The 16,056-nt window shown below is 36.0% G+C and overlaps 1 protein-coding gene across 1 annotated transcript in view; it reads left to right on the plus strand.

The window, feature by feature from the left end:
* Position 1: 1 nt before the first annotated feature.
* The window catches only part of dock4a (dedicator of cytokinesis 4a), a 73,264-nt gene continuing 57,209 nt past the window's right edge, over positions 2 to 16,056 (plus strand). Inside the window, exons 1-2 of the mRNA XM_079859477.1 lie at positions 2 to 192; positions 14,859 to 14,942. Coding sequence (XP_079715603.1) covers positions 156 to 192; positions 14,859 to 14,942 — 121 coding nt within the window. The 5' untranslated portion in view covers positions 2 to 155. The remainder of the gene's footprint in view (positions 193 to 14,858; positions 14,943 to 16,056) is intronic.

The following is a 16,056-nucleotide window of genomic DNA, read 5'->3' on the forward strand; positions in this document are numbered from 1 at the left end:
TTCTTCAGGGCTGAGAAGTGTGGTGTATGTGGGATGCTGCTGTGGCTCTGCCCTCAGAACAATACAGTGCAACCCTGTGTAACAACAATATGGATAGCACCCGCCGTAATTGCCCTGTTTTATAGCACATTTTATTTCACTTGACGCGGGAAAAAATGTGGATACCGACTGAACATGAAAAATATGGCGTTGGTAAGTAATATATTTACATTATATTGCCGCATCGTTAATAAAACGCAAGTTAAATCGCTGCAGGTGCGATAATGAGCCGTGACATCCACAATCTGATGCCAGATGAAATGTCACATCATTTTCCGCTCATTTAAAATCTTGAAGGCAAGTGACAGAATAATGCATATCGAGTGTTTTTATTATTATTAGTATTTAAAAAAAAAATCTTTTTTTTTTTCGGCTGGAATTGTTTATGTTGTTTTCCTTCATTAATTTGAATGGTCATCTTGAATGGCTCTTATATGCAGCAATAAGAAGAAATAGCCGCAGTAAAGGCTGATCTTTTGTTTTTCTTAACACAGACGCTCTAATTCATTTACTGAGAATATGATTTTACATCTAAAATCGAAACGATGCAAAAAAAAAAAATATATATGTTCATCATTATCAGTCCTATATTTCATCCACAGCAACCAATAACGTATTCGATTTGCGTTCAGTTAATATTTTATTAATTTAATGTTTATGTATTGACATTTTGTTTACATATTTACATTTAGGCTATATGGTATTGCATGTATATATATATATATATATATATATATATATATCTGCCTTTAAGGTATCTATCTATCTATCTATCTATCTATCTATCTATCTATCTATCTATCTATCTTATCTACCTATCTATTCCGTCTGTCTGTATCTAAAGAGTTTTTAAATGCATCTGTAATCTGTCTTTCTTTTCTCTGTATGTGTACACACACACACCCTGTTTACATATTGATAAATGAATTATGGACTAAAATGACATGAAATAATGCTTGTATTAAGTGCAACCAAATCTTCAGGGCAAGTTAAATGATAACCTTAGTGATTTTATTTTGATTTGTTATTTTTTGTAAGTTGTGATGACAGCTGACAGTTTGAAGGATGATTTTTGGCAGTCTGGAATCTGCTCATCTCTCATTGGCTGAAAGCTAGAGACAAAGTCAGTTGAGCGGCGTGAGGAATCCAGTAGTACAGAAGAGTTCACATGGACCTCAGGTCTTCTGTGATCTCGTTCACTACAGCTTTACTCAAATAAACAACAGGGTGACATTTGGTCATTTCTTCACTTAGAAGGAGAGAAGGTCAGAGCAAAGAAGAGAGGTGGTTTGAAGGGGCAGGGAGGGATGGACGATAAACAAAGCCTCTGTTTCTCTGTGCTTAAATTGTAGAATGATATTATGGCAAATTGGGAAAGGATTTTCTTTATTCACATCGGTGACAAGCCACATCTGGAGCATATCGCACTGGAAAATGGCTGCATATTACAGTGCTGCTCTTGGAAAGTGTACACAGCTACCGAAACCTTTATCAGTCATGAAATATGGATGGAGTCCAGCCGGGATGGCACACACACATACACACAAATGCATGCATACACACTTATGCACAGGCGTCCACTGTAATCTTGGCCTCTCAGCCCTTTTTGGATGCAAATTCAGCTTAATGAACCATCTGCTATTTACAGGAAATGTATCATAAATGCAATGGCATTTCAAACAAGAATGTGTCTGTTGATCATCTTCCCACACCTGGCTTTTCCTCCAAAACCAAAGCTGATGAAAGGAATTGAGGCTATAAAGTGAAGAGAATTTTGCCAAAAAAAATCAACATTTTGTCATTATTTTCTCATCTGTAGTTCTGTTGTGGAACACAAAAGGAGAAGTTTTTGTCCCTAAAATTACATTAAATGGGGACTGGAGTGTTCAAACTTCAAAAAGGACAGAAAAGCACCTTAAAATGATCATAAATGTAGTCTATATGATATGTGTGCAATATCTCGAGTCTTCTGAATTAATTCAAGTAGTGTAGATTGAGTAACAAATTAAAACTCAAAGATATAATTAACCAAAATTCTGTAATCATTTACTCACCCTCATGTTGTTGCAAACCTGTACGACTTACATTCTCCTGTGGAAAGAAGATGTTTTGAAAAATGAAAAAGTGTTTTTGTGCATACAATGAAAGTCAGTGGATCCCATTAACTTTCATTCGTATGGACAAAAACAGTAAAAACATTCTACCAGATAACATGAGACTTGTCTTATTTGGATGAACGCTCCTTTTAAACTTGAAATCACATCATTCTGAATGTCATCTCTGCATCCCTGCTGAATTGAGAGGCTGATCGGCTAGTGATGAAAACCACCATGCGGGATCTGCAGGGAACAGCTGGGAACAGACAGTTTGACAAGACCATATTGGTTTATAATTACGCCATAATGTTCAGAACATTTAATCAGTAAAGTGAAAGCTAATGTCACCAGCACATAACACTTTTCTTGTAACTTCTTGTTCCAGACTCCCACATATGCATCAGCACCGTGTGACATCTCTTCCGATTGTTAAAGAATTTAGCATAATTGAAACATCAACCGCTTTACTTATCATCAGACCAAAAGCTGATCTCTGTCAAACTCTTTAGCGGTAAAAGCCGGTAGTCTGGGATCGCCGCGTCCCGTTCCCGTGCTTCTCGGCTCGGGATTTATGATTGGAGCGCATTCGGCATACAAATGAGTCTCTTGCTTTTGTCACATGCTGACTGGGCGCCTACTGTGCCCTGGTCAACAGGCACGCTGCCACTCCGAGAAAGAGATAAGAGATTGACAGATAAAGCTAGAAGAGGCCTAGTCAGCTGCTAGATCTGTGAGACGTTGGTGGGAATTAAATGAGACTTCCAGTGCACACATAAGCTCTGTTCCTAAACCCAGTGCATCATGGGATGCAAAAGCTGTTGGGTCATTCTGTGTCAACTCAACCAGAGGTCCCCGGCTCAAATTTTTGATTTTGTTAATATTTTTTTCTTTAGAAAGACAAACATATATAGCGATGAAAGCCAAATATTAAATGTCACAGATGTATATTTACTGTTTCGTAGAGGGGGTCAAAATGACAATTTTCACCTGAGATTTGGAGCCAATTTACCGGGGGTGTAAAAACGACTTTAGAAAGATGACAGCATCATTATTTTTATTTTTACACAGAGATTGGTAGATCTATTAGTAAATTATGTTGACTGTAGCAATCTTTGTTTCATTATATGCCATTGGTGACAGTTTAAAAATGGCAAAAGATGCAAGTTTAAATCCCAGAGATATGGAGATCTTAATGCGACTCCATGAGTAAATTGGTAAATTGTACAAATTTTCAGGGGTCAAAAACCAAATGTGAGTCATGTTGCATACAGCTGGTACTTTTTTCTTTTAAGAAGGAATATCTAAAGAACAAATAATGTTAAAACAAATAGTGGATTACTCAGTAAATATACATCCATGGCATTTAATATTTTGGATTTCTTCACCGTTTATGTTTGTCTTTGTACAGAAAAAAATATTAACAAAATCAAAAATTTGAGCCTGGGAAGTTTCCGAATTTTGGTTCATTTGACACGGAATGACCCTGTTCCAAAAGGTTGGCAGCAACATTATGTTGCCCTCAAAGATGCCTAATTTTTGGCCAAATCATTAGGCAGCACTCCATGTATCCTTCACTTATGCGCCAGAGAAAAAAGCGCGTTTTTGCGGGAGCTCTATATATTCCTATGGCATCGCTGTCAAAGATTAATTAGCTGGTGAAGTTACTTATTGTAAAGTCAAATTTTAAAGTGACTTTTACTCAATGTTTGTGTGTTATTTACATTTATAATATTGGAGTAAGAGGCTGTTATCTTAGCAACTTGCTAATGTGAAACAGTGACGAATTGCCACCAGTGTAGAGCATTTCAAAGCAGACACTTATGAAGTTTTATTTCAGTGGGATGCTGTCTGTGTAGAAAATTGACAGCAAGACAGCTTGATAGGTTTTGGAACACATACTTTGTACATACCGCCATATACTTAAAGATTTGTGAAAGCTTAAAGGTTTATGGCCCATAGCGAGCTTTCACAGTTCAAACAGCTGCATGTCGCAAGAATCACAACAAGGTGTAAAAGTGTCATTATTAGTGAGTTCTTTGAAACCGGTGATCTAGGAGCGTATTTTTAAAAATATCCTGTCACTGCAAAGACTCAGTTTAGAGAGAGAACAGGATAGAGATTTGAATCATTCATGCTTATAACAATCTCAGTAGCTCTTTCTGCATAATTCATTGCGTGTTACCACTTCAATATCGTACTACTTGCTACGTTCTCAGTCACTGCCAAAACAACCGTTAGGGTTTTATTCTTTGTTACAATCAGCTCATCCAGCATCCTGTTGCCAGTAGCCACTCATATTTTACTCACTCCCATAATTCCTTTCGCCATCCAGGAGATGGCAAAAAAGAAGCCAATATTGGATTCATTTTTCTGCAGCCTTGCCAGGAACAAGAATCTCTACAGATTACAGACTTTGAGCTTTTGATACTTCAGAGCTTCTTTCTAATTTATCTCATGGGTTTAAAGTAGGGATGCTAGCGATTAATCGACTGTCGATTAATTGGCGACAAAAATGCACTTGATGGTCTATTTAGCAAGGTCATCATTAGAGTGCGTAGTTTTTAGGCGTGTGCCGCTCATGCGCAAAACACAGGAAAAATGAAGCGAGTGCGCCGTAGGTTGGATATCGTTTGTATTTTAATTAAATTAAATTTTAATTGTCCGATTCTGCTTATCGATTCCGATTCTTATCGATTACTAATTTCGATTCCGATAAGGTAAAAAAACAACAACTTGGATATCATTCACATTTATTTTAAGTCTTTTTGCAAAATACTTCATTGTAGCTAAAAACCATGAACAAAAATCAATAGGCTAAAACAGTTACACAAGGAACTTTTGCCTATGGTTAAAACATACCATAGCAAAAACAACTAGCCTAACTAATAGTAAACACAGTAATTAAAAAAAAAAAAAGCAATCGCTCAAATAAATACAAGTGAACAAATATATGATTGAAATAAACAGTGTTTTACCATTTTCAGGTATTCAGGTAAAGAAACTAATCAAATGTGAAATAACACTGCACTTTATAAATAAAATATACAATACAAATACAGTTACAAAAGTTATTCAGTCAAGAACAGCGAGTGAATTTTCTCTTTGTTGTTTGATTAATGTTATTATAGAGACAGCAGCAGGGATATTAGGCTGCTGTCACTTTAAGAGCGAATGCACGGATCCAATATACGGTAACATGCGTTTTCTTTGTCAGCTGTTTACGTTCACTTAAACATAACTGACTGTGTTTACGAGGATATTTTGAAGTTTTTTGTTTATTTGTCGTCATAATACAAAAGAAAAGATCTTTCACTACTTATGTTAAAGCATAACTTCAAGTGAGCATTAGATGTAATATAAATGTAATACATTTAATTATAGGTGAAATTAACATGTACATTAAAATATTGAATACTGACCAATGCCAATAAAAACATTTAAATTGTTTATTGGCTACTTATTAATATGGATTGTGCATTAGCTGGGAATATTTCTTTGGCAAACTTTTTTTGTTTTTGTTTTTGTGGAAAGAGCTCTGTAAAGGTTTTTCTAACTTGAGTATGAGTAAATAATGATTGAATATTTGGGTGTACTGTCCCTTTAAATCCATCTTTGCTTACAGTAGTTGAGCTCTATGTTTGTTTTTTTTGGCACTCAACAACAATTATTTACAACCATTTCAGTAGATTTCATGTTTTATGTGATTTTTTTAAATGTCCAAGGATGACCGTATGTGCTGGAAGCTGTCTTTCAGGTAGTTTACAGTGTGACTTGAATAGTTGTGCTTGTTGGTTGCTGTCAAAATGTGTGTAGAGCATGGCTGTTTGTGTGGGAAGGGTTTGGAAAGGGCACTCAATCGCCAAACTGCTACCTTTGTGCTTGTTACCATGTGTCAGAGCTCGTCGGCTGTTTTTCATAGCAACCACGTTGATAGTCAGGTGAATTTACTCTCACCTACTGGTCGGCGAAGTTGCATATGGTTTATTATTCTCTGAGAAACCTGTGAGGCCGTACTTGACATGTCAGTTTTATTTTTGCTACGCTATTGGATAGACCCAGACAGTCGACAGGCTGGAAATACTAATGTGAAGTCAGATTATTTTCCGGTGGACAGGTTCTTTCGGACAGTTCGTTTTAATGAACTGGTTAAAAAAACGGATTTAGTTAATTTACGTAATCATGCAATGACGTTGCGTATACGTAATTCTATTATTAAAGGGTTAGTTCACTCAATAATGAAATTCTGTCATCATTTACTCACCCTCTTGTTCCAAATCCGTAAGACTTTTGTTTATTTTCGAAAACACAAATGATAATATTTTGAATGAAATCTGAAAGATTTCTGTCCCTCCATTGACAGTTTACGCAACTACCACTTTGATGCTTCAAAAAGTTCATGAAAAGATTTTGAAAAGAATCCAGATGAATTAAGAAGTTTAGTCAAAATTTTCTGAAGAGACTGGATCGCTTAAAATAGATTTAATTTAGGCTTTTAGGTCCGAAAGACTGTTCTTAGCTCGGTGTATTGTTGGACTAACCGGTGTGCTGAATGAGTTGGCACTCCTGAAAATTGGCTCATTTCAAGTAGGAGCGACTGTCAGGCACATCCGAAAGTGCGTTTTTTTTTATTTTATCGATGTGCTGACTCGAGCCATGAACTGTTTCAGACAATCCAGTCTGATTTTAGAACCAGTTCAGCAAAAGAACCTGTTCAAAAGAATGATTAGTTCGCAAACCAGACATCACTAGCTGGAAATATTAGTGTGAGAGAGAGGAGGATTTGAACCTACATCGCCTGCATGAGCATCATGAGTCAATGTGTCTGTGCCAGGTTTTTTTTTTCTAAAATAAAGGCATTAAGTGATAATTCACTCCTCAAAATGTGGATCACATTGACGGAGCTAAGCGATAATGCGTTTCTGAAATGTGTTACGTGCTCTTGACTTTCTCAGGCTGTCTTCTGGAACATTAGAGAAAGTGACAGCCGAAGACAAACAATTCCCAAAAGTGAGTTTGCTGTGTGTTTTCCACCAGTTCTTTCTCTCCGTCTCGGTTGTTCTCTCTCTGGGCATTTCGGTAATAACGGCCGTCTTGTGCTCCGTGGAGAATAGCTACAAGACATTCCCATCTGAGAGCCACGCTTCACTAATGAACACAGACTACAAAGACATTTAGACTCCATTCAGTTGCCAGAAAATCATCTGAGGATGCTCTCTTGTTTAATTATGAAGCTGTGAAACAATGTTTGATATTTCTTAATAGATTTATTCACTTGCCTATCTTCACTTAAATAATGACTCTTTGCAAACAGGTTTCCAGAACACTCACCGGTCGCTCATTGGTCAGATGAACAGACAGCCACACCCCCCAACTCACGCTATTGGTTGAGCCACTGTTGCTATGTCAGGGAGGCCGGGGTTCTTAAACAAACAGAGCAATGTTTTGATATTACCTCAGAGTCACAGTTACACTTTTGGGGGCTTATTAAAAGGCTGGGATATATTTTGATGTGTTAGAAACCTCTTTTGACAAAGATCAGTTACTTTTTATCAAGAATCGTTCGTCAAAATGCTCCTACAATGGCTACTGGGGTGTTTTTCTCTGGACACAAATGTGGAAACTCATAGAAGTCTCCATTTAATAGTGTTTATGTCTAGGAGAAACAATTGAAATGTTAAAGACCTTTTTTGTGATTTCTCTTTCTGCTAATCCTGTATATTGCTGACAGAATTGATTTGTTAATCTAAACGTTCTTTGTGCATTATAGTAGCCTGTGTTTATTTTAAGTGAGATGTTTTTACTGTGATGGCATTTTATTTTTTGTAGAACTACAATAGGACCTGCACTCTTTTATGTGCAAATAAAGTGTTAATATAGAATGATGTTGCGCTCTGGGAGCGAATGGAACAAAGCAAAATTTGAGAGATGTAATATCAAAACTAATATTCTCATTACTGCACACAAGGGCTGAGTCTGGGAATCATTTCACATCAAATGAGAAAACTGCACTGCTGGTGTGCCTCTGATACTTGGTTTTTAATAAAGTTTGTTTTTAGAGACTGGCTGAGCCATTTTCGGCCTATATATTAAAACTGTGTCTCTCCTAATGCTTGGTGTGATTAAATGAACCAAAAGCTTTATCACCATTCTGTAGATACAGCTTAACCCTATAAAAGCCTATCATATTTGATACAATAGTAGTGTCTAAAGGTTCCATAAAATGGTCCATTTCCAAAAATTGGATTTTTGGACTATTATTTAACATGTCAGGCTTTATAAAAACGCATTTATAAAAATGGCTTGATGAGCGTAATTTGAAACATGAACCAGGATTTGCTTTTTCCTTTGTAGGGGCAAGTGGTATTGGGGGAAGGGCATTTTCATTCTAGAGTGCATTTGATTGAACAAAAATATGTACACGCCCCTGAGTGCAGGATGAGTCATCAATGTTTTTTAAACATTATCCCACACGAGAAAGACTGTAGACTAATGCATACACTTCCCGGATTATAATAGGCAAATGCTTAAGCGTCTGATTGGATCATTATTGCTTGATTATTATGTTTCTAGCATGTTATATGTTTGGGAACAGTTCTTCTAACACTAATTGATGGAGTGTAGCTTTTTATTTCTTAAACAACCATATAGGAAGACTTGATTCATCAGGCTCAAATTGTGAAAGAATAGTTGAAAGGAAGCATGAAGAATCAATTCACACATGAATCTGCACCTCCGAGTCCAGAGCTTAAATTCATTGAAAGTCTTTGGGATGTGCTGGAGGAGACTTTACAGAGTGCTGGACTATTGCATTGTCAATACAAGATCTTGACCAAAAATTGATGCACCTCTTGATGGGAATAACATAATAACATTTATTTCCATCCAAGATCTTGTATTGACAATGCAAGAGTCAAGCACTCTGTAAAGTCTACCTTAGCAAACAGTGACTTGGTTTTCAAATTAAAATGAAGTTCTAAAGGAAACAATCATATAATCAAAAATTGTATTAAAAACATCTGAAATATTTGTGATTTCATGTTACCACCACAAATCTTACAGCTATACTTTTGAATGGCTATCAATGGAGAAACAGGCTTAATTGGAGCAAACGGTGTAGTAACGTTATCGAAGCTAAAATCTTATGTTCAACCTCTCCGATTGTAGTCCAATCCCATGTAACTTTAGTTGTGCAATCCCAGCCTCACTCAATACAATACAAGAAGAACTGCAGGACCGATCCCAGACGTACTCATACAAACATCCCTTCCATTAGCATTCTAAGTGTTGTGTTGGTATTTCTTTGTATCAAGAGTATCGCGCTCTGCCTTCGGCTGGCATTGTCCTCTCTCGAGGCTGACTCAATACAACATTACAGCTAGCGTCAAAAAGCAATATGAAGAGAGTTTAGTGTGCACACGCATCCATCACCCTGACATACAGACAGATTTCAGCGAGCTCTGACTGTCTACAGGGGATTCTGCTGCTGGATTAACACTCTGACATCTGATTTACTGTCTCTGATAATGCTGATAAAGGGTGTTTGCATTGAATACATTAGTACATGTACAAGTGATGAAGAATATGCAGGAGAAGTGTTTTGTGGTAAAATTTTCAGTTGTGCTTTCCATGAAGCCTGCAGTGTGAGAATGTTTCAGGCCAGTTGATGGTTCTGTACCTTCATTTGCCGAATCGGATCAGTGCTGTGCTTTGCTGGCTGACATATATGAGATTTTGTCAAAATTGCAGGAATGATAGTCATTGAAGCATCAAACAATTCAGTTATGCTTTGCATTGTAACTTTGATAAAGTTACATTTGTAGTATGATTTTCCAGTTATTATTGCAAATGTAAAAACCTAGTATATTATTTGTAGTAGTTTTTTGCTCAGAAAATGTAGCATTACAATATAAAAAATATATTTCTATATAAGATATTATAGCCTTTTCATTAATATATTAGATATTAATATTTACAGTACCTGTCAAAAGTTTGAAAACATCAAAAATATGTTGTTGAAAGAAGTCTCTTATGATCACTAAGACTGCATTTATTTAATCACAAATACAGTAAAAAGTCATATTGCAAAATATTATTACAATTTAAAATTAATATTAAAGTTTTAATATATTTTAAAATGCAATTTATTCCTGTGATGGCAAAGCTGAGTTTTCAGCATCATTACTCCAGTCTTCAGTGTCACACGATCCTTCAGAAATCATAATAATATGATAATATGGTGCCCAAGAAATATTTCTTTTTATTTCTTATTATCAATGTTGAAAACAGTTGTGCTGCTAAACATTTGCTTAACATTTTTGTGGAAATGGTGATCATTTTTTCAGGATTCTTTGGTAATGAAAAAGTTAAATGAACCACATTTATTTGCATTTATTAATTTATGTATTACATTTATTAAAGAATTTATTAAATATAATTATTTTGTAACATTATAAATGTCTTCACTGTCACTTTTGATTAAGTAATAATTTATCTCTCTTTTTTTAATCTCACCATAAATGTTTGAATGATATAATTGTTTCCACAAATGTTTTCAACATTATAATAAATGTTTCTTGAGCAGCAAATCAGCATATTATTATGATTTCTGAAGGATCATGTGACACATAAGACTGGAGTAATGATGCTGGAAATTCAGTTTTTCGCATCACCTTAATAAATTATATTTTAAAATATTTTAAAATAGAAAACGATTATTTTAAATTGTAATAATATTTGACAATATTGACTGTTTTTACTGTGTTTTTGATTAAATAAATGCAGCCTCGGTGAGCAGAAGAGACTTCTTTCATAAACATTAAAAAATGTTGTTTCCAAACTTTTTGACAAATACTGTTTATGATTCAAATAAAATATTTAGCTAAAAATTTAAATATGCTCTTTTTGTAATATGGCTATTAATTAAAAATTCTGTTTGATTTGATAATTAGCCAATGAAACCCAGTGTTAGGATTGATATCTAATATATTACAAATCTATTTTGTCCAAATAAAAAAAAATTAAGAAAAAATAAAACTAAATGTTTGTGAATTATGGCACCACAACATTATAATGTGCTGTTTAAAAAATGTATATTCATTATTTCAATCTCCTAATTATATATTTACTTTAAGTGGTCATTAGATAAGGTCAAAATAAGTGGTCAAAGGTAATATAAATGTAAAAATAGGGGTAATGAACAATTATATACAATACTGGCTGATTTAAAAAAAACAACAACTTAGTACCGATATTATTTTGTGTATCCGTAATGTTTACAATACTACTGATTATATTATGAATGCACAGGCTAGAAAGCTTTATGCATACCTGAATTTTAATTGTTCCACACTGTTCTTACAGTTCATCATAACAGTCTAACTTGAAATTATTTCTGATATAATTATAACCATAAGAACACAGCAGAGAAAAAAACGTGTCAGCAAAGCAACCAGAGTGATGCAACGAACAATGGCTCAGTCCATCATGACCTTTTTTTCCCGAACATACCCAGCTCAGAAATGTGCAGTGTGTGATATTCTCCATTTCCACAGAGATCTAAAAACTGTAAGTGCATAACATTATTCAGTCTCTAAATGTGGCCACATTCATTAATGCCACCTTAACCTTTCTAAAATGCTTCGATGTCTAATAGCAGCCGCATTATATCGCAGAAGCAACCTGACTGAACGTCCCAGCCACAGGGTTGAGTTACAGGGGTCCGGAGGGCTCTTTGCACCTGGTCAGGGTTCTGTGAGACGGGCCTCTGCCCTGTCTCTCTGCCAAACAGCAGTGTGTGTCCACAGCGCTGACAGCAGGACCGTGGGAAAGCGTTTAGCACAGGCGCACGGCTCAAACGGGTTTGCCCGTCCTATTACAACAGAGCTTTTGTCACTCCCGTTGGCCATGGCAGAGGTTCAAATAGAGGTTTAAGCTCTAATATAAGAATCATATGCCGTTAACTAGATTATAAATACCCCGTGAACTAGATTTGTGCATTTCTGGATGACAGCATGACTATGGTGCTTGACTATGATGCTTGTAGGTTGTTGTCAGACTTGTTTGTAAGCTATAGTGAATTCAGTTTGTGAGCAGCGCTTTTTTTTTTCTGTTAATCACTCAAAACTGGTTCACGAGTCATTAGTCATTATTCATCTGAATCAAAATGAGTCCTTAATCCAGTAATCGCATATGATTGGTCATGGAAAAGATTGTGAATTCATTGGTTAAATAAGATATTTATATTTGGGCCAATGACGTGACACTCAGTTTTTGTTCTATCAGTTAATTTATTCAAAAATGCATAATCACTTTAAAAATAATTTTGATTTTTTTAAAAATAAGTCAAATATCAACTGCCCGGATATCATAATGAAGAAAAAAAAAGCCTCAATAAAAAGTTAAATGTTTCTTAGAAATGTTTTTTAATACTTTAACAAAATTGCTTTAAAATATTTGAAAATGTTTAAATGCATTTTTTTTTTAAACTTTTTGTTTGTAAAAATTTTATAAGAACTTTTTTGAAATGAGTAAAATGTGAGCACTCTAACATGCACCCATTTATTCAATTATTTTCTATCTAAAGTTGATATTTTTTTTAATCAATAAAGGTTTATTGTTCTAAAAGTTTTGTTAATAAATGTAAAACAACAACAACAAAAAGTAGTCTAATAATTTACAGATTTGACCTATTTAATATTAATAATAGCTTTTTGTTAAAGGGGGGGTGAAATGCTCATTTTCACTCAATCTCCTGTTAATCTTGAGTACCTATAGAGTAGTATTGCATCCTTCATATCTCCAAAAAGTCTTTAGTTTTTTTAGTCTTTAGTCTCTAGCCGTTTTTTTAGCGGCTGGAGGCAGGCCGTGTGGGCGGAGCTAAAGCTGTGCTAACGCGCCGAGCTAACAACACACAGAGACATTTGAAGCAGTTTTACTCACCGCCCGGTTCCAACGCATGACCGCGAACCTTTATCATTGTGACTGCTCGATCCTTAAGCATTAGACGATCTGCAAATCCGTCGATCTGGGCTTTGTTTATAAAACAAGCATCGTCGAAATGCAGGGAACAAACAGTCTTGCACAACCTCCGTTGATGCTCTGGAAAAACAAACTCCATCCACTGGTGCCTTAACGCCGGGTTCTTTGGGAATCTGTGCAGGGTTGTCTTGCCCTGGCAACCAAAAACCCACTTCTTTGGTGACATTGACTTCCCTAAAGCCGAGCATAGCGCTTTGATGGGCGTACTGCTTTCGCTCTCTTGCTCTGGTCTACGGTTGCGCGCGCGCGCGCGTCCTTCCGGAGAAGTGCCCTTAGGACCCATATAAGGAAATTCCGCTACATCTGACGTCACACATACCCATACTCGAAAAAAACTTTCCGAAACTTGTGACAAACCGGAAAGAGCATTTTTGGAACAGAAATACTCCTTCAAACGTACAATTTAATTTTTGAAACTTTGTCCATGTTTAGCATGGGAATCCAACTCTTTAACAGTGTAAAAAACTCAGTATGCATGAAATAGCATTTCACCCCCCCTTTAAATGGCTGTAATACCCATTTTGTGCTTGGAAATTAGGTGACATATTTAATATAAGTATCAATATTGATATTGTTGATATTGACCATGATCACTTTGTATTTGATAGGAAAAAAGTGATGTTGCCCACATAGATTTATATATATATATATATATATACACACAGATGCCTCGATCGATCATTAGCGGCTGTTTTTATGGCCCGCTATACGTAAGCCTTTCGCCATATTGAAACGGTCCATGAACATTTGAGAGGAAGTTGACTGAGGATCTCCAACTGTACTTATGAATATCTATTTATGCAATAGTCTTCAGCAGATGATTTTGCTAAACTAACACGATACAACAAGACGAAGGCGTCAGCTAACACGACATTAAAAAGTTACCATAGTATAATATTGTACTCTGTTAATATTGAGTTCATATCATAACGCAATGTGGCATCATTGATTCCTCCAAGATGGCGGACGCGCCGTCGTGTCTGGAGCGGTCGAATGCGGCATCTACGTATATATAACTATGGTTGCCAATCCTTACTCACAACTTCTCTGGTGGATTCAGGACGAATGCTGTGTGTTTGCTTCACATCTCTGACAGGCAGCGAGCACAGCAACACATCTCGTGTTTAAAAGCTGACACGGCTGTTCTGGCAGCCTGCTTAACCTCTGAGCAGTGTCAGAACTCTGTCGGTTCTGTTTATGCATATGATTATTTATTTATTTCCATGTCAGATAGTTTCCTAACCCACTTGATATGCAAATGAGCCCTCAAAATTAACATATTTGTGCATAAAGAGTGTAGGCATTTGGATGCAGAAAGTGTTTGATAGGTTGAGCCCATGTGCTCCTGTGTGGAGAGATCTTGTACTTGTTATGTAACTTGTGCTTTGGGAGGTGACTCAGGGTTTATTTAAGAGAGAAGAGATAATGTTAGAAGTGCAGATCTAAGCATAGTATGGTTTATTTTTCTTAAGGAAATGTGTGCTGGGTTGGGTTGGGTGTTATTCAGAAGGGAATTGAGAATGACTCTGCTCCTGAATTTGCAGTGAATATTGAATTTAATGTTTATATCACCGAAGTAAAGATGGTTTCCATGCAGATTTTGGGAAGACAGATGGTTTTGTCACCTTGTTGTCTGTCAGAACTGTAACTTTACTCATGCGTCGCATTTGCTTGTTTTTCCCTCAGTGCTGGCAAATTTTCGAGGAATGCTTCAGCATGGACTCCCGCTGGAGATCGGCGACACAGTGCAGATTCTGGAGAAATGCGAAGGTAGTCAATGTTGTCGTTGTGTTGCTGACAATCAAATTCTTTCGAACTGTAGATCCTCAGATATGGAGATGGATTCTGTCGAATTTATTTGTTGATATGCAGTCACTCGTTTGTAGATTATAACAGAGATTATAAACAGATTATAACTCTTTCCAGTTGATTCTTTTTCAAATAACTTAAAATTAGTGCTGTCAAATCGCATCTAAAAGTGTTTGTTTTATATAATATATGGGTTTATATATATATATATATATATATATATATATATATATATATATATATATATATATATATATATATATATATATATATATATATGTAAATAAATATATTATACACACACACACACACACACATATACATATACACTGCCGTTCAAATGTTTGGGATCGGTAAGCTTTTTAATGTTTTATATATACACACACACGCACACACACACACACACACACACGCACACAAGCACGCACACACACACACACACACACACACACACACACACAGCCTATATAAACAAACACTTTTATGTTAGATGCAGTCCTACTCTCTAGTATTATAAACAGATCCATATTTTGTATGGATCTGTATGGATCCATAATCCATATTTTGTATATAAGTCCACAGGGTCAAAAGTGCCCAGAGTTGAAGAAACACTCTTAGTGAACCCAGTATATTTTTGCATCACATACTTAAAGGGATAGTTCACTTTGAAATTAAATTTTGGTATGTTTTAGCTTACCTCAAGGGCATCCAAGATGTAGGTGTCTTTGTTTCCGCAGTAGTTTCAATTCTGATATTTTTAGGTCAAACCGTTCTTGTCTGACAGTCATATAATGCAGGTCTGTGGTCACTGTCTCAAAGAGCATGCACAGAGAAGTCCAAGTTTTTTCATGTCATGGGGGCTGAGAGTGGACGGAGGAGCTGAACACGCAGCGCCGGATGACATTCTATGAAGCCTCTATGCGGGTAAATAAGGGGAATTTATGTCGGTTGATAGGTTAAAGAAGTATAGGAAAGTGTCAGTTGTCCATTTCTGAGATAGGTGGCGGTAATGCACATATTTGTTTGCGATCCGCCGTTAAAAAAAACAAGAAGAAGAAAGCGCCGGAAGCGCGCG

The sequence above is a fragment of the Squalius cephalus genome (genome assembly GCF_949319135.1).
Source record: "Squalius cephalus genome assembly, chromosome: 23".
In the NCBI taxonomy this organism is placed as follows: Eukaryota; Metazoa; Chordata; class Actinopteri; order Cypriniformes; family Leuciscidae; genus Squalius; species Squalius cephalus.